General features: G+C 36.8%; 1 protein-coding gene across 1 annotated transcript in view; it reads right to left on the minus strand.

Annotated features, from left to right (window-relative positions):
- Positions 1-640: 640 nt before the first annotated feature.
- Positions 641-25,642, minus strand: part of LOC129372573 (chemokine-like protein TAFA-2) — an 82,948-nt gene continuing 57,946 nt past the window's right edge. The window contains exons 3-5 of the mRNA XM_055049986.1: positions 11,834-11,983; positions 7,286-7,410; positions 641-1,667 (exon numbers count right to left, since the gene is read on the minus strand). Of these exons, the coding sequence (XP_054905961.1) occupies positions 1,656-1,667; positions 7,286-7,410; positions 11,834-11,983 (287 nt within the window). The 3' untranslated portion in view covers positions 641-1,655. The remainder of the gene's footprint in view (positions 1,668-7,285; positions 7,411-11,833; positions 11,984-25,642) is intronic.

The following is a 25,642-nucleotide window of genomic DNA, read 5'->3' on the forward strand; positions in this document are numbered from 1 at the left end:
TTTTTTGTAATCAAGGCACCCAAATTATTTGAGGAATTGTTTGTAATCAATTGAATAGCTAAGCTTGCAAGCTTGTCGTATTCTTGCTTCAACACTGCAATAAGCTTATGAATGTAAATATGAAACGCTTTTAAAGCCCCCGGAAAATTGCCTGGAGTGTGAAGGCGATAATAACTATTAGAGTCTGAAGGCCTAAAGTGGATGCACTGTGTTTTATATTTCAAATAATAATCTGGCCACACCTCTTTAACCACTCTTATATTCAGCTCCATCTATTATGCTGGCAAACATGAAACAAATTATTAGTCACTGTGAAAATGCCCTACTTGCTGCCTGTGTTACTTTAAAAAAGAAAAATTAAATTCAGTGTCAATCTCCAGCAAAAAGATATGTTTGCCAGTCTAATTAGTCTTTTGGGAATGTACTGCAAACATTTTTTTCTTCACCTGTTTGAAAAAAAAAATTGAATTTATGAGCACAGTTTATCTCGAAACAGACCAGTTGCAAGCTGCTAAAAATAAGCCGGTGATAAATGAGTTCTCAGTAACACATCACAAAATACCCCTGAGGAAAGAAATATTTCAGCTTGTTTGCAGCAACATGATGAAACTTATGAGGTTAAATATGAAGTAATTACCAGTTTAATTAGTGATTATGATCCTTTTTTATTTCAGGTTTTCTACAGAAACAGATTTATTCCACACTAATGACATCAGCGATTAATCTATTGAAAAGAAACTGCAGCCGTGTGACATTGTAAGGGTGGAACAAACATACAAATACTCCTTTTTTGAAAGGTTTTATTCATATCATATAATACTGACACATGTACTCAATAGCAGTTAACAGGCGTTTTTAAAAACACAGATATTAAAATCATTAGAGCATCAATTTATTTGTAGCCCCATTAATTTCATTCCACACTTTCTCTTTTTTTTTCATGTTTACATGTTTCAATATATCATAACATCTAGTTTGTATTAGTCTAACCTCGCCTCTGTAAAAATAAAAAGCAGAAAAAAGACAAACTGTGTTTTAAAAAATGGCATGTGGTAAGCCACAACCCGCTCATGGTATAATATTGTTACAGTGTAGAAAAAGAAAAGAATAAACAAGAAAAAAAAGAGATCAAGGATTATTTTTTGACAGCATTAAGCAGGTTGTATGTGGCACACGTAAATTTGAATATGTCACCAATACTACATGAGGCAAGTATTATGGATTAATAGCCATTTTTTGTGATGTTTTGTACTTAAGGGCTCTGTTAAAAGGATTCTTTATAGTTCCAACATTGTATAGGGATTACAACTTATCCAGAAACGTCAGATAAGCAACAGGAGCTTCTGGAAAGATGATCTGACTGTCTAATTATATTTAAATCATAGAACTTGTTCATTTTTTGTAGCATGAAAGGATTGTGGGTAATATAGTCCTTTGCTGTAGATGATCCAGGAAAGTCAGCCATGTTTAACGCGATGGCAAGCAGTGTTAGAGTCCCGTTTCTCCAGCCACTAGTTACCGGCTGTCCTTGGAAAGATTAAGCTGGTCCCACATAGAAATCCATCTGAGTGCACATCCTCAAAGGTTGACGAGTTCATTGTGCTGAGTAAATAACTTTGCCAAGTTCTTTTCTTTTTGACTTGAGATGAACAGGACTATCGGGTTACCTATAACAGGAAAAAAAGATGGAGGTAAAAATCACAATCAACAGTCTTCCTGAAAAACTGAATAACATGTGAAGGTAAACATCGACAGATGGTGTGCACCTGCACTGCCGTTCGACAGGACACAACTCAGGGAGAGTGGCACAATATTTAACATCATCCTACTAGTTTCTGGATTGGTGGTAAACTAAAATAATTTTATTATCAATTAATAGTATAGAGAAAAATGGCCACAGTGACTTAAGTCCTTACACAATTATATCTTATCTGTTTCTAAGCTGAAAAAAACAATTACGCCCCAGTGAGGGTTGGTGGTTTCATCCTCCAGAAGAGTTATACATTTCCACCGTTGCCTCATGTTCACTCATTTTGAGTGGTGATCGAGTTATTCAATTTTATTCCCTCTATGCGATTGATTTGATTATATATTTCTGAATTCAAATACTCTTAACATACAGAAAATGGACAAAATGTACTTAAATTTACCACTTAAAATGATGAGTATCTTTGATTTCACTTTATATAGGTATTTGTTTGAGTAAAAATAATATTATTTTGTTTTATGAACAACATGTCTCCAAAATTCCAAGCAAAAATGTAGTGATTATTTGCAGAAATGGTCAAAATAACGAAAAGGATGCGGTACTATAAGACCTCAAGTAATGTAAATAAAAATTTGTATTCATTTAGAAACAACAATATTAATATTTTAATTTATTCTGAACAGGAAGAGTTCAGAAATTAATATTTGGCGGAATAACCAGGAGGTTTTGAATGGAGTTCAGTGCAGTAGTCTCTCAAGTTTTTCCAAAGCTGTAAATAAAAAGACTAAATTTAAGAAAAAAAAAAACAGAAATATTAATATATCTAGAGCAGTAGTAACTGTAGTGAATCATGTGCACAAATGTTGCTCTGAGTGAATGTGAACTGTGCGAAAACAGATCGACTTGATTTGTGAGTTTGACCCAAGGTCTTCACTGCATGTTCACCACTTGCTATGAACTACAAGAAACCAACTTTGTCTCTTTATTTGTTATAAGTTTGTAAAATTATACTGTGGATGTTTTGCTTAATCCCTTTGTAATGTTTGCTGCACAAAATGAGTTAGTTTTTTTTAGTTTCATGATATTGACATGAAATAATGAGTTTTTTTGCCACTCAAGCGAAACCTTGGAGCATGAAATATCATGCCTCATTAATAACCTCAAATAATCTATATGATGATTGCAGTGAATAGGGATTGTTGGTGCAGCACTGATACTATAGCTTGTATAGTCTGTGACTTCTGGCAAGAAACTAAACATGACACAGCTTGAGTTATGGCAGCTGGCCCAAGCTACCTCACGTTCAACACCTGGCCGTCTGCCACATCATTACGTCTATTTGTTGAGACGGCGGCCCTAATCATTCTGTCTCCTTATCTCATCTGACCATCTGTCCATTTTCTTGGTTCGTACTTTCACTTTTGGTCCATTTCAAGCAATTTGTTGCCAAACAAACACAGGCCACTGTGCTGGAGGAAGTAATAGACCGTCTCTGAGAGGATCTGAAAACTCTCTGTTTTGAGTTGCACGGGCCCCTGGACCCCCTCACACCCTGGGTCTCAACACATGCTGTTCCCCTTTTCCTGCTTCTTGGGGGAGTCTCGTTTTTGTTCTGTCAACCAGCTAGGCAGCTAACAAAGTGCAAGGACTTGCCTTTTCTGAGAGATCTCAGAGTCTGGCTTCCTCTGAGATGACACTGAAAGTATTCTTCTGCTCTACATGGCTTCAGGCCACCTTTCCTGGGTCCTTTGCCATTGCCCTTAGGCGTCCACCCTGCACCTGATCAAAGAGTCTGCAGGAGTTTGTTGTTATGCCAGTTCACTGTGCAAGTATAATGCAGTATTTCTCTTCCTGCTACGTTTTACTGTGCAAAGTCATAACTCCTTTAGGTGGTCATTCATTGCCTTTAAAAAGAGTGTTAGTTTCTGAGACCTATAATAAAAAAGCACATTCAGGTAGCTAGTACTTAATTTTCAATGCACAAAGAAGGTGCTTGACTGTAATTTCATGTACATTTTCTTTTTTTACCGTCTTTTCTCTTGGATGCATTTTAAATTCTTTTGTCCTTTACAATACAAGATTTTACATCTGTAACTTTTTAAATTTACTTACTGCAAATTAAACCATGACTTTATCACTTCAAACTGCACTGACTTTTAAAAGTATGCGAGATGGAATTTGTTTTACTTCAATTAAAAACAAGTGATTGTTTTTTATTGCACAAAATTCTTATGAGCACGTAGCATAAATCACAACCATAATAAGCTAAATGCTGGGTGAATCTAATATGATCTTATTAGTGTGCAAATAAGTGGTGAGAATTTGCCTGGTTATAACATCAATCTAAACCAAGTTAAAGTACAGGACAGCAGTTTAGCATTTATCCATCCCCAAACATCACCATGGGATCTGTTCTACACTCTGTTCACTGTTAATTTTCACAGCCAACATATCTCTCACAAAAATTGTTTGCTGTGCCATTAGATGATAGGACGCATGATGAGAGAAGTCCAGCTGTAGAGGCTGTATCTGCAGCTCAATGTGAATTTCTTAGGTGGCAGTATAAGTATAATTTCTTTATATTTTAGTGATGGAGGGTCCCTGACCTCCATCACTCAGAGGAGTTTGAAGCTGTATATTTTCCTCTCTGAGCCTGTAGCATTTTGAACTTCACAAGAGCAGCTTAATGAACTTTAAGTTAAAAGATCTACGTTGTGCCTTATTGCTGTGGACATATTCTCAGGTTTGATGTCCCTGCGATATTATGAATTATTTCTTGTCACCTGTTTCTTTTCAAAAATGTGATTCCGTTCTTTGGATTACATTTTCACAAGAATTAATTGCTTTCCAGGTCTTATATTACCACTAATGTTCTGGCTGAAAAGGCTAATGGTTTTATCATTTTGCTAAAAATAACTGAAAAAAAAAGACTTTCTGTAACATTTTTTGATTTGTTTGTTTGTCTGTGTTGTTTCACACACCCTTGCCTTGCAATCTGAGACACCTTTGTGGTTTGGTAATGTGGCCATGTCTGCTTGTTCATCCATATGATATTATTTGGCATCGATCGAGCTGTCTCCTGTCTCCTCCTCCTGCCCTCCTCTTCTCCACCTTTTCTTTGCTCCTTGGCAGGGATTCAGGGACAAACACAGAGAGTTATCCCCCCATTTCTATGGGGTTTTGAATAATGTCGTAAGCCTGCCATTGCCACTTATTTTTTCTTCACTTGTTATTTTGCTCTCATTTGCCTCCAGGTTCTTTTTTTTTTTTTTTTTGCTGCATACCACGTCTCCCCCTTTTGCATTCTCCTCTATCTTTCATTTGTGTACCATCGTCAATTTCAATTTACGAGCAGGTCTTAATAGGGCTATAAGAGATCGTTCGATGCTATTGATCTGGATGCCAGCACATTTTGACCTCGCTGTACAAAACCAAAGCAAAGGAGAAAGTAAAAAAAAAAAAAAAAAAATCACTGTTTTTGTCATTGGGCAAACACAACAACTAACACTCTCAAATGAAGTAGACACAAATACAAAAAAATGCATCACACGTCATTGATCAAAGAGGCGAATTCAGGAAATTGTAAATATTTGTGGTCTGTTAGGCAATGGCAGCATCGACCATAAAGCAACGCCCGGTTTGATTTTGATTTTGTTTGGGAGTTCTGAATGCACACCTTGGGGCGGACAGAAATGAAGCAACTAAAAAATGCCCTTCATAAAGCCAGAAATCACATCTGTTTTATATCTGCTCAATATATATTTGTCTCTTTTTGAGATCTGTTAAAAAATATACGGCGGAAATATTCCTACCACATAAACTGTTCTGCAGTTTGTCAGTATGAGCCTACGATGTAGTTGATTTGGATTTGATCTCATAGTTTGGCACAAATTAGTGTGGAAATGGGTGAAAATAATGAAAAAATAAAAACTTGAATTGTGTGACGGTCATTCTTCTTTGCTAAAAAAAAAATGTATAAACTCAGTCAGACTTTATTAAGAATGTCTTTGAACATTAAGTTTCAACTCTTGCCACATATTCTCAAATAAATTTTAGGTCTGAAATGTGGCTGGGCAATTCTAACAAAATGTAATTTGATCAAAACCATTCAACCCCAACTTAGGGTGGTTGTTCTGCTAAGTGATCCCTCTCCCTAATCCTTTCCCAGCTTCTCATTCACGATTTGCCTATGTTTAATTCTTTCCTTCTTCCTATACATTTTGACCAACTTCCTCTTCTCTGCCTAATGAAAGCATCCCCCACAATATGTGATGGAAAGCTTTGTTCAGGCAGATGTAAACTGTAAGTTTAACACCAGTCAGTCTTGAATAGCCTAACAGTTTGGTTTGACCTTGTGAAAAACTGCAATTGCTACTTTCAATAACTATTTCTGAAAGCAATTGGTTGCACTGGGTATTATTTAGTTGAGAAAAGGTAAAAGAAAGGGAATATAAACACAATTGTACACTTATTAGATTTAGGTTTGTGAAAAGATTTGAAGCCTATGTTTCATTTTCTTTGTCCTACACAGTTTTGTGTTACTATTTGTTTGTTCATAATAAAATATCCGCAAAATACATATATTAAAGTTACGAGGTGTAATATATCAAAATATAAAAAAGGGTACGAAAAACATTTTAAAACACATCCCCTCTAGCTCTGTAATACTATTTAACTTGTCAAGTTCATCTTGTGCTCCCTGGAACGTAAAGGTGAAATCCGAGAAACTGCATGATCATAAAGAAAAGGATGGATGGTGATGTGGAGAAACTTCCTTTGCTGGATGAAAAGTTGGCTTAGAAAATAAAAGTATGGCATCCCATCATATGGTGCCCAAATCTCCTGAGTGTTTTATCGAGAGTCAGGACTGGAAAGAATGAGCAGATTATGTATCTGAAGCTCTCCCTATCACACAGTTTTGCCCAAAAAGACGAATACCCGACCGCTCTTCTCTGACCACGCCTTCGATCAATTATTTAGGCAGAAAACAAAGGTCTGCACTCGGCCATTAATAATGGAGGCCGGCAAAGGCACCGAGAAGGATGGAGGTTAGAAACAGAAGCGTGACGTTGCAGGAGGCGAGCCTCACACACACTTTCTTCCTATGACAGAAGAAGGAGGCAGGAGGTGGATCGGGTCAAGCCGGTGAAATGGGGCAAAGAGGTTCAGACGGATGCTGGTGAACATGTGTTCACACAGATACACAAAAAATACACTGAAATTAGACCTAGAAAGCGCTTGCACACATGAAAACACCATTCCAGGACGTTCTGTGCTGTTGTGTGTCCAATATGACAAGTTCTTTTTGCATCGAGTCAGAGCGGCAAGTGAGAATGAGGGGATTTGTGATTTTCATGTTCAGCAAGTGTTTTGGATGCCCTGTTCTTGATGAGCTTATTATTTTTTCATTAAAAATATCTAATGCTGGAGCAAAATGGAAAAAGTACAGACAAAAAATGAAAAGAGAGAAGCGGTGAAGGCGTAGGAGAACAGAAATATGCTCTAAATTAAAAGGGGTGTAAAAGTTCAAGACCATGGGGGAAAAAAGCAGGTGTATATTTGAGGAAGAACACCCACCTTTGTGGTCTTGACTTTGTTGCCCGTGCTGCAGCTCCATCCTGTGAGGTCCGGTAGAACCTTGCACTCCTCACCTTCCATACACGGTTGCATCTGACACCACCACTTTTGGGCTACAATTGAGGCTGAAAGAAGAGAGAGGTGTGGAAAGTCTCAGAGGTTTTGTTTCTCAGTCATGTGCTTTCATGTGCATTTTTCCTTTTTTCTTTCTTTTTTTTTTTTTCTTTTGACAGTGCATTTGTGAATTTTGACACAACACTCTCCTGAGCCTCCGCTTCCTTATAATCTTCACAAAAAGAAAAGTGTTTCTAAAAAATAAACTTGCAATCCAGTTGAATTTTGGGCATACCAAGAGCTTGGGTTGATAAGACAAACACTTGGAAGCAATTTTTTTATTGATTAAAGTAAGACCTTGCAGTCGAACGAACAAACCAGCTCAAATGTGAAATACTGCATTTGAAAAATGTTGCCCTTGCGATTGTTTCTTATATTAATTAAACACATTTTCTAGTACTTTCATCAAGACAGACAAATATGATGTGTCTTTTATCATTTGGTCTATTTCATTCCCTCAAGCTCTAAGTGTAGAGGTGACAACCGGCAGGCTACAGCTGGATATAGCACATCAAGTAAGAATATGCATGTTATATGGCTTAAAATCACAACATTTCTTAGTCATTGTATTTATTATTGTTATTATTCTTTTATCATCTGATGTGTACTGATGATTGTGATGATAGCACTTGACAAAATGTAATGTCTTCTACTGGTTTCCACAACTGTTGACTACATGATGTTTTTGATGTTTTTCATGACATAAAGCACTTTGAACTGACATTTTGCTGAAATGTGCGACACAAATAAACCTTATTGATTGATTGAAAAATAATGGATGCATTTTTTGTAACAGTGTCATAGAAGAACTAGTTGTTTGTAGACAATTGCTTTAAATTTTTTGTTTTAATACTGCGAAACAGTGAAACTGTGCTGAAGATTTTCGCACTGTTAAAGCAGCGTACCAGCTCAGGGCTAGTCTCCATGGAACTAAAATGACATAAGATACAAGAAAAAAGGACAACATGAAAACCAAGATTTTGTCAAACAATCTTAAATACCTTTAGAAACAATAAAAAATGCAGGAATTACAAAGCGGCTACCTGTTAATCACAGAAAGGACACATTTGAAAACTTTTTTTCGACATTCTTCAGACTCATGTTCTTTTAGGAATCCTGTTATTAGCTTCATTGGTGGTTTTTAAAGACGTTAAGTGTGTTTCCTAGGTGTTTTGTTGAACTAGAAAGTTTTCCAAGGTATATCCACTTTGTTGTTTACTGTCTGGAAGCAGACACTGGCCCCTCCAACCCTCAGTGGAGTAAAGTAGGCATAGCTAATGGATTAGTGGTGATGTGAAGTAAGTGCTTCTCTGAGAGTGCATCAGCATTCAAACATGATGGAAAAAAATCTTACAAAGCTGCATTTCACTCTGTATTTTTAGTTATCTTTTAAAAAAATATTTGCTAGATGTGTTTTGGATGGACAGATAGATGGGTGTTTTATAAACAGCATTATATGCCACAATTTCATAATTTCCATCCGTTCGTTATCTTCCGCGGGGGTCAGTTTGCGAAGCCAGTACCCTGAGCAGAGCAATTTTCTTCACCGCAGCTCCTTTGGGGGAATCCCAAGTCATTTCCAGGCCAGCTGAGAAACATAGACCCTCCAGCATATCCCAGAAGATCCAGGAACATCTCTTCTTTGTGGGGCATTCCAGGATTCATCCTAAGCAGATGCCACCTCAACTGATTTCTCTACATGTGGAGCTTTGAACATTTGAAACTTGTCACAAGTTGGTGTCAGAAAGGTTGTGTATGGGATGCGGGTCAGAAAAGCTTTCTTCTTTCATGTGGTAGCAATAGCTTGTTGCCAATTAATGTTGTTAAGTGATGAAGAAATTTCTCTCTAAGAAATTTAATTTTATTCTTCTGTTGCCTCAACAGTGATAAGTTTGTTCCTTTTCTAGCTTGGCTGAAACATTTCCTTAACACAGTGGCAGCTCATTTTGACCCGAAGACAACAGGAGGGTTCTATTTCTTATTATTTCAAATTTCAGGCACTATGACACATTTTATAATAATAATTAAAAAAAAAACTTAAAAAAAAAAGTTGCTATGTGATTCCATCATACCCATCACAAAATTTACCCTGGTCATATGATAAATTGATCAATGTCAAAATGTTTTATATTTGCTATTGGCACATATGACTGTTTCTTATGTTAGATATGTCATTATAAAGCTATTTTAGTGTTTGTAAAGACCAATTTGTGATTTATCAATTATGCAAGGCAGTCTGACATTTAGATGTACCAGTAATATTTGCTGGCCTGCCCTCGGAGACTCATCTCAGCAACTTCAGTGAGCAGCCGCAGGAACCACAAGACCAAAGAGAATCTTGGGAGAAGAGAAGAACCAAAAACTTCTACAACAGGTTTCTTATCAAAGAAAGATTATTCCTCTCTGGCCCCCTGGTGAGTGTCACACAATCAGACTGAACGCCAGTGTAACATTGTCCTGGTTGGATTAAGGCTGCATAGTCGACCTGCACAACATTCCACATTGTGTTTTTCAGGTTTTGATCTTTCATTGTAAATAGTGGGTTAGTTGAATACAATGAAGATAAAAAAACAAACATCTGCACTCCGTGGACATGATTTGTAGGCATCACATCAGCTTTTAGTCTGCAGTATCGAGTATTTCTGAGAAAAGCTCATCAGCTCAAATTATTCATTAAAGTTGATCAATTCACAGTTCCTCAGTGGAACTTAATTGTGTTTTGTATGACTGCAGAAAATTCATATGCGGGGAACACATATTTGTCAGCAAAAAGAAAAAAAAAACAAACAACAAAAAAAAAAAAAAAACAGCTGGAGGGACAGTATGAAAAGAAGCAAGGCTGGAATAAGCACATTTCATTCTCAAGTACCAACAATGTTTCCTGCTGGATCTCATGAACCAAACAGGGTCAATAAGATCGACAGACCGACAATGGGTCCAGTGGAACCAGTTAGCCCCGGCGTCCATGAAACCGCCTGTCGAAGTGTCCGTTCTATCTGTATTTTTTTTTCTGATACTGTCTCTCCGTGTTTTTTTTTTTTTCTGTTTTTTTTTTTTTTTTTTCTGCATGGCTCTCCTATGAAAACTTTAGTGAATTGCTGCACTCCAAATTCCAAGATCTTTGTATCCTCTTGTTTTGTTTGTTTTTAAAAGTTCTGGAGTTGGTAAATAGGACCAAAATCTTTGTCTATTTATGAAAGAACAGGCTTCTTTTTTTATTTTATACTTATGTTGAAAAGTTAAATGTGGAACATCTATAACCATTTATTACAGTTTACAATAGCCCATATCTTCTTGCTACTGATCAAACAAGCGATGGTGGAAATATTTGACAGTCTCTGAAGATATTGTTTATGAAAATATAAAAAAAAATAGAATATTATCAACACAAGCAATTATCGTACAAAGAGATCAAGCATGGGTGACTTGGATATGTGGCTCTTTTGTTAGAAGTTTTGAGAGTTCGGTTCTGTTCTCAATGTGTGCTTCCTCTTCTACCACATCAGTGAGCTTTGATTCGTCAATCAAGGCTTGAGTTTTGGTAAAGGTGAAATTGCATTTGTCAGTGACAGAGTTAAAGACTTAAGTTAGCCAGAAAGAGTTATTCATTCATGATCCCAGTAAAATAAATAGATTGGTTGGTGCTGCAAAGGGCATTCGCAAAGCAGTCTACGAATTTGTATTTTACTGATCTCTAGTCTGAATTGTTTTTACTGGTTAGAAAGCCCAATATTTTTCATTTGAATCTTTTTGAATGTGGACAAGGTCAACAAATGAAGCAGAATTTTTATTTTTTTATTTTTTTATTTTTTGCTAAATAATTTAGCTTCAACAGAGAATAAATCTCTTTATATTTAAAATATGAACGTGTGTGAGGCAACGGTGTGGAAATAAGCAGAATAATGAGAACCTAATTGATTGGTATCATTTTGCATTAATGTATAACTATTTTCCAAACTCGATTCAACTTTTTTATTTGTGCCGGATAAAAACAATAAAAAGTTTAATAAAGAATGGGAGCTGTGCTGCAAGAAAAACAAAAACACAGTCACATAAATTAGGAGGCTGAAGTTCCAGAAAGCAATACTGAACACTAAAGTGGCACTAACTCCTTTGTTGCTTTACTGCCAACGCACACATGGGATGCATAAATAGACTGCTGCTAATGCAGGGTAAATGTCAACCAGCACTGTATACATTAGTTCAGTATTTCTCCCAGAGTCACACTGCAAGCACTGCCTTTGTGCAGCGCAGTGAAATAACCAAACAGCAGCTCTGCTCCACCGTCACACACAGAAAGTGGAAAAACTGTAAAAACCATAAATATATGTAGTATTTTTCTTCAGGACTCCTGAAATCACATGTTCGTCAGGCACACAGAATTCGCAGATTCATTAGAATATGCACAAACCTCACCCATTCAGTGCAACTTACCATCAACACAGGAGGGCATCGCCCGAGTGGTGCCGGCAACCTGGCCAGGGAAACAGGAGCATTTGACAGTTTGAGATCTCTCCTCAATCTTGTTCTTGTTGCAGCAGCGGTGGGCAGCAATTACCTCACATGTTCCTGCCTTTACATGTACTGTGAGGGGAGGGAAAAAAAAAGAAAAAAGAAAAGTGTGAAAATGAGCTGGTTCCCTTTAAAATTTTAGCATCCTGTAGTTATTAGGGTAAAAATGCATGTGGATGGAAAGTTGGACTGAATCAACTGCCTCTATTATACCGAATAATAGAGGCAGATTGAAAATGTCGACAGTCCAGCACAAACAATTATCTCAATTAATGCACACAAATGTGCCAACAAGAATATGGTAAAGGCAGCGCGTTCAGGTTTTAGACATGTTCTCACTAAGCTGTATGGCCAAAATGGTAATGTACTTTCTGAATCATCATATTCTGCAAATTAATAGATAAATATAAATACATACTTATATCTATATCTTTATCAGTCTCATTTGTTTCCTGAGCAGCAACCACGGCTCCAGTTAGTGAAGTCATAGTGAAAGCATAAATGAAGTCTTTTGCAGCTCTGCAACATACATGCAATATTTGCTAACATTTGCATGGGATTAAAATGCTTTGTTTTAGTGTCGCTCCTACATCTTTGTAGTACAAACACAGGTCGGATGTGAAAAACCTCTTTACAGCTTTTGCGGCTGCCAATTTCTGTTTATATTTATGTGCGCACACATTTCAGACAGGCTGGCATGTGCTTAATTAACAACCAGACCAGCCCTGAGCACAGAAGTCCCTCGAGTCAGGCACGAGAAAGGGGAACAAAGAAAGGCACTCTATATTTGAAGATTTGTGATGTCAACATATGGCCCTTTCATATAAGCCTTTCATCAAATACATGAAAATGTCAAGGACAAACAATCAGGCCTGTCAGGAACTCTGTTAAAGTATGCAGTGTGTGTGTGTGTGTGTGTGTGTGTGTGTGTGTGTGTGTGTGGGGGTGTGTGTGTGTGGGTGTGTGGGGGTGTGTGTGTGGGTGTGTGTGTGTGTGTGTGTGTGTGTGTGTGTGTGTGCCTTTACACTTGTGGAACAATTTGCACAGGCTACACAGTTTTCTTCTGTCGAGTCTCGTGTTCAGATGGGCTTTGCTTTGTATTTGTAGGCATGTAACAAATGACAGTAAACATCGATGTTCAGCTCGCTACTGTGAAAGCTCTAGCTATATGTAAGTTTTTACTTTTTCAAACAGTGGTTGGAAGTCATTGTCATTTCCATTACAAAGTATGTGCCCACGTTAGGACAAAGGGCGCATTCAGCAGCGAAAACTACTACAAAGAAACAAATGCCTTTGCTCTGTCAGAAAAGTATTTAACTGCAAAACATCCTCAAATGAAAGCTCCCCATATGAATATGTCAAGCAGACTAGCAAAGATTTGAAAAGTTTCCTAATTTGAACTGGTAATGGGGCAAAAGGCAAAGTAGCAGAAATGGCAAAATCCGCTCCAATTAAAGTCACAGTGGAAATCTGTCTGTGACTGAATCCCACCACAGTGTGTCTGCCTCACATTGTTCTGTTAGATTTTTCCTTTTGTTCCAAAGGTTCCAAGGCCAAAAGACGTATCTGTCCATCTGGACATCGATTCCAGCCAAGACTTGTGAAGATAAAATAAAACTCTGACAGAAATTGAAGAGATTTTTAGATATATGCAGCTCTGGATCATTTTGAGAGACTACTTAAAATGATCAGTTTCTCTGACTTTACTTTTTATAGGTATATGTTTGAGTAGAATGAATACTGCTCATTTATTCTATGAACGACTGACAACATATCTTTGAAATGCAAAGCAACTATTGCAATTTATTTGCAGAAAATGAGAAATGGTCAAAATAACAAAAGAGGTGAAGTGCTTTGACCTCAAATAGCATAAATAAAACAAGTTCATATTTATTTAGAAACTACAATACTAATGTTTTAACTCAGGAAGAGTTCAGAAGTCAATATCTGGTGAAACAACCTTGAGGTTTACAATGGGGTTCAGTGTCTTTTAAAATTAAAAGCTCTTACATGGGACATACTTATATCAAAAAGATATATATATATATATATATATATATATATATATATATATAATATATATATATATATATATATATATATATATATATATATATATATATATATATATAAAATAGGTCAGCAAGAATCACTGGTTTGAATCCAGTCTAAACATCAGTTAGCATTTTTCTTCCATGTTGTCTTAAATGATGATTCCACATTCTTATTAATGAGTGTGATCATGTATTATAATGTGTCTTTGTTGACTTTACGATGAACTGACAATCAACAGCTGCTGCACAATAGTAATTCAACATACACAGAAGAAATAAAATACTTTATAAAATTTTAAAGACAAACAATGAGAAATGAATGCAATAAACAAATTAATAAAATAAATAAACAACATTCAGAGATTACACTAGTTTTTTGAAGTCGTGTATGACTATTGTTGTCGTACCTTATTATTAGTAAGGTTTACCAGAAAAACGGTAGTATAACAAACACAGAAATTAAAATTGAAGTTTTACCAACCGCTTTATAATTTTGACAAAAATGAACATGTCATCGTACTCCAGCGAGTCAATTTTAGGCTCTGGTTTCATTTTAAAAGTGAAGCCCCTATTGCTGTTGTTTTAATGCTTATGCAATAGAAAATAAAGCTGACCCGCTCTTAGTCTTTACACATACTGATGAAGTAAGTTAAACGTCATCTAAAATCAAGTGAAAAAGGACACAGTTTCAAGAGAGACAAGAGTAGGAGAGTGTCCTAGTCAATGTTCTTTTCTAAATGAGTATGACAGCAGTGTTTGCATTTAGCACAGCTCGAAAAAATCAACACACACGGTGAAAACACCTTAATCGAGCCTCCCACAGACATACATATAGCCAGCCCATTTTTAGGCTGAGCACCTGCAGTAGTAATTGACTTAGTATTCGCAAGAGCAGCAGCACGCTGAGCTCAGCAGGAGGAGGGCAGTAATGAAGAGGAGGGGCTGGGGTTTTTACTAGACGAATGATTTGATTACACATATTAGGGTTAATAGATGGCAGAATTTTCTTTCCAATTTGGGCCATATGGTAAATTAACAGTGCGCTAAAGTTTCTTGACACAATGGCTGAGTGATTATTTTGGCACTTCTTTGCAGAAAGAAGTTAAACAGTCTTTCAGTGTGGCAGAAAGGATGTAGCTACAGTAGGCTGGAGAAAATCAGTGCGTGTGATGGACAGACTGCAGAGTCGAGAATTTAATCAGATTGAGATAACAGTACTGATCACTGTAAGACTATATCCTGTGTCCAAAACCCAGATTTCAGCAGACATAACGGAAATATCAGCTATGAGACTGAAACTGTTTCTTGTGATTGTTGCAAACACTTCATCAATTTATTGCCTCCTCTCTGCTACGTCGCTTTCCTGCTACACCCTTTTTGTTTGACCTCATCCTCCTGTTATTTAAAAAATGACCCCTCTTTTCTCTCTCAGCTAATGCAGGACCCTATTTCTTTCCTCTGCTCTCGCTCTCGGCTGGGTGCAAAGCAGCTCAGCATGATAGCAGCCTATTATCCTCAATCAGAGTCCCTAAAATCTGAGACTTTTTGCACTTTCTATAATGGCTCCTCTTATTCCATACTGTGAGTATCTCTCTGCTTCTCCTAGTTTGATCCTAGTTTTTCTTCTTGGCACGATAACTTGTTATCTGTGCCTCTCTTAACACAGCAGTGGCTGTTAACCCCATTTACTAAAGATGACATGAAACTGACAGACTGACAGATGGACACATCGCCTGAACAACCCAGAGGGAGTGAATGAGTGTGTGTGAGTCTCTCTGTGTGTAATAAATCACTTGATCCCAGCAGGGTGCTCTTTCAAATGCCATCCCTGGCACTGACGGCCTTTCTCTTATTTCCACACAGATAAATTTAAATACATGTAACTGTGAGGCAAGTAGATGAAATACTGGATGCCTATGGGGAAAAAAAAAAAAAAAAAAAAAAAAACTGGACTAAAAATATTTCCAGTGATCACTTCTTATTTTCAACTTCTATCTAATGATGAATTTGTTTTGTAAGAATACAATTATTAAAGTCTTGCTTCTTTGCTCCAAGAAAAAAGTTTCCTTGTAATCTTTTAAAGTGGCCATGATCAATCAGACTTTGGCATATTTTTAACTCATCTATCGAAATCCCTGTAGCAGATCACTTCTAGAGAAACTGGTAGAACTCAAAAATATGTACAGAAGAACAACAGTATATGGAAGACAAGCTTTAAGCTTCACATTCAGTTTTGAAGTAGGTAAAGAACAAAAAAGAGAAACATTTTATGAAAATTGTAATTTGCTGGAGTGAACATAACTGTTAAAGCTAAACATTTAGAGAAAGATCATGAATGCACTCTAGAAAGCCAGACAGAAATTTTGACCAAGACTATTTGCACATTTGAGTGCAAACAGTCTGACTGAAAAAAAAACATAAAATTAAAAAGGGATGACTCAAGACTTTTGCACAATTCTGAATGTTCCTATTTTCCGCTTGTATAAATGTCATTGTTATATGACTTTTATACTACAATAATAACACTTGATTAAAAAAAAGAAAAGTTTTTGACTACAACTACAAACCCGGCAGTAAGACACAGATCAGTTACAGCAGTGGTTCCCAAAGATTTTCTCCTGCCCCCCAATGGATTACAATAAAATGTCTCACAGGAACAATGAAAACACCTTTTAAAAGGTCGTTATAAATCTTCTTTTTTGAAAGAGTTGAGTATGGTATGGTCCTGTTTTGATCCTACTAACGCACCCGCAGTGGCTCTGAGGGGGATCAGGGTTTGGGAAGGGAGTGTGGGTCTCTGCCGGTACCAAGGGAGAGGGGCTGGCATGGGGGCCACCCCCTTTGGTGTGTTGTCGTTTGCATGCTGCGTGCTCAGACCATGTCCTGGAGTGGTGAATTGAGTTGCCTATGACTCTTGGGGATGTGTTGAACCAACGATGGGTAGATAGGCTCTGGTAAGAATCACTCCTTCCTGACCTTCTTCTGGCTCTACTCATACGCTCACCCATTCACAAACATACACACACATTGTTTCACGCATACACAAATAATCCAAGTTTTTGAAGGTCACAAATGTAGGTTACTATTCCACCAATGTAACCAGTTTTCATGCCAGAGGCAGACAATCAGGATTTCATCTTTACATCTTTTTGAGAGAGCAAAACTGTTGTGGGACATGTCGGCCAAAAAAACCCAACATGGTGTGACTGAAATGCCAAGACAGATCATGTGAGAAAAGGAAAAGTAAATAAAAAACTAATAGTTCTAAATAAAACCAGTTAAAAATCATATATTTACATATATGTTGTCTAAAATGTCCTGCTGATTTAATGGAATTGCCTTTAGTATTTTGTTCCTCCACAATTAATACAACTAGGAACATTTCAGCCCACTCTTAAATTAAGCACCGAAGGATGTGGAAAAGAAGAATGGCAAGTATGAGCAATAGCAGGTAGTAAGATGTAGCTCTCATTGTGTAAGAGATGCATAATAAGCCCAAATGTAAGAGGGATGTAATCCTTCAAGTAGAGATTTTTCATCAACACAATTCAAAAGAAGTAATAAATTGTCATATATAAATATTTAACTGTAAAGAAGCCAATGCAGTGTCCTGTTTTGTGAAATTTGAAGCATTGCCTTTGCTATCAATCCCAGTCTTCAAAGAACAAATAAAAAAAATTAACTAAAAACACATTAAAGAATATCACTGTTACAAGAAATGAGTCTAATCAGCAGTTAAATGCAATATGATGAATAATTTTAAGTGACAATGTTGATTTCACTCAACGGCTAAAAATAAATAATGTAAACTTTGAAAATAATTGACTTGCTTAGATATTTTTTTTTCTTTTTCCATTTTTGACCTCTTTCTCTTCTGCCATGGATCTGGCACATCATCCTTCTTTAAATAACTGACACAGAAATTACTACAAGTGAAACAACTCTAAACACCACAGTTGTATATACACAGTCCACATTTCACGGGTATAAATATTTCAGCATTTTCTTAAGTGAGATAGATGTATATTCATAGAGAAAATTAATACAGAGTGCATGCCAAGTTAATTGGATTAAAATGTACATTTTCCAATGAATGTATGTGTGTGTCCATCATGGACTGCATGTGTGCTAATTAGATTACATTGGCCTCTGAGAAGGCACCTACATAAACAGAGCAAATTAAAATTCTGTTTCAGAATAGGCCAAGAAAATGAGCGTGGAGAGATAGGATGGAAAGCCCACTTGTCCACTTCCCTTTTCAGTCCTCTGTTTTGGTTTCCATTCATTGCAATATCTGAAAGCTTTCTGCTTAAGATGAATTCCAGCCCCCATATTTACTACCACAGCCTCTATGTGCAATGGTGATTATTAAAAGATTGTAAGAGGTGCATAATAAGCCCAAATGCAAACTATTTATTTCATGAGAAAATATAATTATTCAATTTAATCTGTTCCTAACATTGCAAAATTGACCAACTGTAAATGTCTTGTCTCTGAGCAGATAACCAGTATTTAATCAGAGATTATGTTTTAAAAACAGTAATATTGCTATTATTATTAATTTGATGTTAAAAAAATTGCTAAAGCAGCCTGGAGGAAAAATAACTTTCCAGTTTCATTTACCTAGATCCAGAAAACGGTGGCATTGTTTTCAAGATACCACTATTCTTCCTCTTGTAGCAATTATGTCAACATATTCCGTCTATTTATATACTGTGCAATGTTTCGTGGCTTGCGCTGAAAAACTTCATTCCTTTCATGATTCAAATATTTTATCTCTCTTCTTCTCTATGTGTTTGGTCCATTCTGGAGAAGATGGGCCTCCAGGACACAGTAATACCATCTCAGGCCCAACAAAAAGGGATAACCTTAAAAAATTATATAAAGTATGTAATATTATACTGTCACACTTAATTGACAATAAATCTAATAGGAGTTTAGTGTATTACTGTATTCGTCAACCGCTGTTTTCTCATTTATTCTTTAGGACTGTAAATATTCTGGCTCAGGAGAGGGAGTGAAAGGGAAGCCCGGTGCTGCTACTTGGCCTTGGTTTGTCCAGATGGGTAAGGTGTTCGGACAGAGGCCTTCTATAAGGCCCTGTCCTAATTTCCTCCTCACCAGATGAGGCTCCAGGGCCAAGTACAGCAGTGAGTGGACGTCATGAGGAAGAGGAAGGTGCTGTTATTAAAAGAGGCGAGAAGAGGCGAAGCGAAAGCTTGGAGCTTCTTGAACTGATAAAAGAAGATTACAAAGAGAAGAAGAAGTTAGAAGGGCTCAGGAGAGGAAGGAGCGACTTGATCAATTATTATCTATTTTGCAAAAAAATTGCACAAACATAATTCTTTTAAAATTAGAGTTCTTCAACACTTTGCCAGATTATGTATTTGTCTTTTAATAAACAAATTCACATGGTTTACAATATAGATCTATAAAAATGGTTTCATTTTGAATTTTAAATAACAGGTTCAAACATCTTAAATTAAATTGCATTCAGTTTCTCCACATACAGAGTGCCACATGCCATTGAGTACATTGTAGCTTACTTTATCATTGATGCTGATTTCTAGCATCAGAAAGCTGGCTTTCCAGTTAAATTTCTTCAGAATTGTTTTATTTTATTACTAATATTTGAAAGAGAGTCACAGGTGGTTGTGCCAGATCACACACAGAAAGACACAGCAACACTTATTTTTTAGTTGTCTGTAATTTCTGCAAAGGCAGATAAAAGGCAGTCAAGATGGAGCTGAAAAGAATAGAAGCTCTGAAAACAAATATTGCTTACGCAAGAGGTTTTGAGATCACCTGTCTTAGCAATATGAGCTTCTAATACTCCGTAAGGCCCTGAAGAGCTGCCTCCTGTAAACCAGCGTGTGTCCACCTTCTGCAAGAAGCAAGCTTAACAGGTTATGACAAAAAGAAATACAGGCTAAGACAAATGTGCAGAATTAAGCTAATTCTTCCCTAAAATCTGTATGCCTTTTAGACTATACTCTCAGTGAATTGTCCTGCAAAACCACAGTTTTAATATTACAAGCAGCTATGACTCGAATACAAGAGATAATCGGTAAAGATCCAAGTGACAAGTAAAATGAAACAAAAGCCAGGCTTGTGGAGATATACATCTCATTATGCATATCACAAGGATTTACAGAAAGCTTTTCTAAGGAGGAGAAAATGCTTCTACACACAGAAAATCTTTTTTTTAATTCTCTGCTTAAGGGTCAGAATGGAACTTGAAAGTTTAATCTATTTTCTGTTTGAACACTTTCTACTTAATTGTTACCATGTCACGCCATGTTATTTTTAAAGCACTTAAAGAACAAGTATAGCGGTTGACCAAAATGCTGCACAAAAAATATGAGAACAAGTAAAGATCACTGAAATAGCTGATAGTTACCATGCAACAATATAAAATTTTAAGTATAAGAGGAGCCTAGGTTACCAAAACTGCAAATTCTCTCTCTCTTCTCTGACATAAACACTTTTCTCAGAATATACAGTTCTGAACAAAGTTAAGAAACTACTTAAAATGGTCAATTTCTCTGATTTTAGTTTTTATAGGTATATATTTAAGTAAAATGATTTTTTTTTTTTTTACATATTGATTTATTTTTTATTCTATGAGCTACTAACAACATCTGAAATTTCAAGCAAAAAATTTGGTATTTGCAGAAAATGAGAATGGCCAAAATATCTAAAAAAAGATACTATGCTTTCAGACCTCAAATAATTGAAAGAAAACAAGTTCATATTGACTTAGAAACAACAATACTAATGTTTTAACTCAGAAATAAATTGCAAATTAACATTTAGTGTTAATTTGCAAATAACACTAAATGTTAACACTAAAGTTTTTCAATGGGGTTAAGTGCATCTGTAGATTTCACAGCGTTTCCATAACTCAAAAACCTGCTTTTATTTGAAAAGAGTGACTTAGATGCAGAATATAGTCTTATGATAGTTTGCATTGTTTGTTTTCTGTCCTTAAATAACTAGTCAACAAATAAGAAAGTAACCACATCAAGCATTGCCATATCCCATGAATTTTCAGGTCAAATGTGAATTTTGAAAGAAAAAGTGAATGTGAGGTAGGATAGTTGTGCAAACAAAGAATATTTACATGAACAATTTTCATGTAAATGTTCACTGCATTCCTTTTGAATGCAATGTTTGCTTTTCAATTTAAAACTGAACTCTAAGGATGCTTTTCATGGACTTCTAGATGATCAACCTGTTAAATACCGCTTTCTCCCAAATTAAACAAATATCTGTGATAGTCCTGCTAACGTACGTATGACCACCTTGTGCCAGATTGTTTTTCACACAGCAAGACAGGGCTCCTGATTCCTCTGCACAGATTTCCTTCACCCCTATTGCAGCTTAGACACAAGCACTATATCTCCACACCAGCAGCATGGCTAATGTCCTGCTAAATCATAGAGGATATTAGTTCATACGACAGGGTGAGCCCGGTGACACATGGCATGTCCTGACTTATTAGCAAGCCCATCAGCACCACCGCTGCTACCCCATAGCAGACGATTTGTACTAATTTGTGCTGCAGGCAAGATATTAGGGCGGTGAATTGGATATAAATTGTTAATATGTTCAGATGAATTAACATAGCATTACCACTCAACCATTAACCTGAAGCAGTGTGTGTGAGGGCTTTAAACCCTGTGTTCATTTTTCCTTGCTGAATAATGGTGTCTTTTCAGGAGCACACCTACATTTCCTCCCTCATCCGTGTTTCCATGTTATCTTCTTTGCTGTCTCCTCACCCTCCCAGTTCGCCTCACAGGTTGGAAGTCTGTAGAGTACAGGACTATTTGCATCCTTTTTTTTTCACACTCCAGTGGCCTTTTTTTTTTTTTCTCTTTACATTGTTTTTAGCCATAAGCTATTTTTGTCACTTTCATTCTGGTGTCTCCTTTCTTTCTCTGCTTCCTCCAGCTTGTCCTTATGTGTAATACTGGCAGATCAGCAGAAAAAGAAACACATGATTGTATTGAGTCCAAACACGCCCTCCTGGTTTTTTTTTTCTCTTTCTCAGTCAGGGAACAGAGCTGGATCTATACCGCAGCAGCTTTGTTGATGAGGATTTCATTCTGTCTGAATTCTGCCCCCGTCAAAGGAATAAAGATGGACACTCGTAAATGTCAAGCTGTGTATTTCACTTTCAGTTTGCACGTGCCCATGTGTGCGAGAGCACAGAAACCGAGTTATGATTGTTGGGTATACGGCTCTGAAGCAGTGTCATTTCACAGATCGTGACAAACGGCTTGCTATCAGCCAATTCACTTTCACAGAGGAGACTGGACAATCCCATAATTTGCAGCGTGTCCTGCCCAAAGTCAAAGCACATAATGCTGCATCCAAGATTATGGATCATTGCATTGCTTTTAGAACTTGAATTTTAGGGATATTGCAGCAAGTCGTCACTCAAAGTAGTGCAGCAGCAAGCAAGTTTATCTAGATTAGACATTAGATACTAAGATTCTACTTGTCCCTCATACCACCGCTATATTTTCAATTCTTCAACTCTCATTTTCATTTAAATCTCCAAATAAATAATTTCATACCTATGCAATTAAACAATGGCAAACAAATGTTTTGCATTATGGCTGTTTTTATGTGTTGTTCAGATAAAGGTCTGAAAAAAGGTCTAATCTTGCGTAGTAAAATTCAATCTGTCATTGAATTTAACTACACATACTATCAGAAAACTCTGATTTCGATTTATTTTTCTTCTAATCCATAAAGAGGCTCTAACTCTCTTTAGGGAGTAAGACCTAATGAAAGAGCTAATGAGAGTCTTGGTTACTTAGTAGCCAAAATAACTAAGTAATTTCTTGCTGTTAGATTTTTTTTTTGTCATGTAACTACATTTTGTCCCAGTAGACTAAAGTAGTAAATCCTAAAAAAATAATACTATAAACTTTAGTTGCATAAATTGAGTATGAAATTGTTCCAATTATAAAATAAAACAGAAATGAACTTCATTAATAAAATTCAGGTGTACTAGGAATGAAGTGAGACACAAGCTGAAGAATGCATTCACAGTAAGGTGAAATTACATTAATCCAAATTGCCCAATAAGTGCAAATGTACAGCATAAGCAAAAATAAATCACCTCTAAATCACAAAGTAATGTACAATTTACTTCACATACATTATTTTAGACCAGCCAAAAAAAAAAAAAGATATTCCAAGAACATTTGATTCCTTAACGTGGAAGCAAACGAGCAGAAAGAAAGAAAATAGATGTTTTAGATTTATGCCCAAAAAATTAAAAAGAAATACCTGTAGAAAAACCTGCTTTTAATACATAATTTACACTTTTTTTGGTCAAGACATTCTTTTTAGTACTTTTTAAAGACTATCACCCAGAAAACTAATTTGAGTTCCTTTTGCTGCAAATGTTGTCTTCTTTATTCTCCTTTCACAAAGAAACTACCTGACATTATAATGACTACCCTTGACAGCTACACAAACACATCTGAAGTGTCATTCAAATGATGCTGGGACATAATGACACAATGGCTGTCTCGGATGAAAGTGTTTTATTCATAATTCAAACACTTCCATTGGCTGTCGGACATTGACAGGTCATCTGATGAGCTCTGTGATTGGTGCGTTGAGCTCATCTGCTCCAAACGCTTCCCTTCTGTTGTGTCAGCACTTTCTCTCAAACTGCATTCATCAGGACAGATCATTACATCCCTCCTCTCCTTGGGTCTCTTGCTTCTTTCTGTCTCTCATCCTATCCCTCACTACGAAATGAAAGGGAAACCCTGGTGTGTATGGGCCAGGCTCGCAGCAGAGCCAGAGGTGGAAAGATGAGAGGAGTGAGAGAGAGGAGAGATGAAGGCAAAGAAAAGGGAATAGAAAAGACAGGCAGATGAGAAAAAGCACAGCCTGCACAGACTGTAAATGCTGTGAGGGACAGAGAGAGTTTGTGTTGGAGGGCAGATTGGTCTCTGTTAGAACTCCATGGGGAAGAAATTGAAGAACCAGCAGTGCTGGGTTATTAATGCAATGAAATTAAAGCCTATAGACATGCCTTGTCTTGCAGACACACTAGGTGACTTCTTTTTAAAGAGGATGAAAGAAGTCCATTTTATACATGACAGACATTTCTTTTTAATTTATTATACAAAACAAAAAATAATGAAGTAAATCCACCCAGCATATATGTCCACTTAATCCTTGAAAGACTTTTCAGTGGTCAAAGGGTGGGACACGGGATACACGTTCATGTGATGGACTTTTAACCAGTCCATCATATGAACAATACCACACAGTGAGGCCAAAGTAGCCTATTAAGAAATAGCCCCTTGTTCTATGGTCTCAAACTGCATTTGAGGGTCAGAGTGCCGCAACTTTTAGACGTATTCTTTATCCCAAACACTTGGCTGCATGTTTGCATCGTTTAAAGTACTGGAAATGCAAAGGTGTTCTTGTTGTCTGGGTGTTGTTCTGGTTCACTGTCAATGTTTGGAGGGTTGCAAAAAGAAAACCAATCAATTTTCTTAATGCCACTTGTGAGGAAATCATAATATCCTCAGTTAAAGAGTTTCAACTATTGACCACTTAGATACCTTTAGACAAACCAGGGTTGACTTTCCCTCCCATTGCGCATTGTTGTGCAGTGCCTGCAAACCTTTGCAAAGGAAAGTCAAACATTGCACAGAAGGAGTGACATTAACATCAGTCCCTGCTGGACTGCTGCACTTTTATGATTTATTAAGGCACTTTGCTAATGCAACTTTGGGCAACAAAATTGACTTAAACTGTTCTTTTGTTGCTGTGAAAAGAACAGCTTAACTCACTCCGTCACATTACCGAGTAAGTTAAAGAACGGACAACTTTCACATTCTTCTCGAAACAAAACTTCACAAACATGTCATTTTCCACATAGCTCCATTCAGTTCAGCAGGGGTCTAATTAGCTAGGGGAACTCAAAACACCTGAGTGGGTGAACAGGCCATTAAAAGGCCCTCAGTGTCGTCTGTACACCCACGCTGGTGTTTTCACCTACCTTTGCCAGAGGTAGCCACAGATCTTTCTCAGGACTGTGTGGGCACATGCAGACAGACACCTTCCTGACTCGCCTTTTGTGTTTCAACGAGAAACATCTTTAATTTCAGCACAGCTCTGCCCATTCGGAGCGGGAATCTAATCAGCAAAATAACTGCAAACACACCTGTGTGGCTGAGCGCACAAGCTTGTACAAAAAAAAAAAAAGAAAAAAAAGAAAGAGACAATCATGCTTTTTTTTTTTTACTGCACCACTTCTGTGTGTTCAGTTCTCTTACGTCACATTTTGGTCATGTCCACCTTTCTTTTGTTGAAGGGAATAATATCCCAGCCACTGCTGCAGAGCAAATATTCAGTATTTGCTTTTGGGCAGCTTGTATATCTCTCCTCAAACACACCTGGGGAGACATTAAAGAGCTCAGCTGCAAAAACCTTTCTGAAAATGAGGAATATGGATATTTATGCATATTTCATCATTTCCACAGATTAATTACAAACTGCATTGTAATATTTTCAGAGCAGTTGAAGGACCTGGGAAAATATTAGGATTTGAGAGAGCACATTGAAGTGGAGGCTATGTATTTATCTTAATTTCTGCTCCCTATCCATAGAAAAAAGGTTTTAGAAGGCCACA

This window comes from Poeciliopsis prolifica, unplaced genomic scaffold (assembly GCF_027474105.1).
Source record: "Poeciliopsis prolifica strain line A6 unplaced genomic scaffold, Auburn_PproV2 SCAFFOLD029, whole genome shotgun sequence".
NCBI lineage: Eukaryota > Metazoa > Chordata > Actinopteri > Cyprinodontiformes > Poeciliidae > Poeciliopsis > Poeciliopsis prolifica.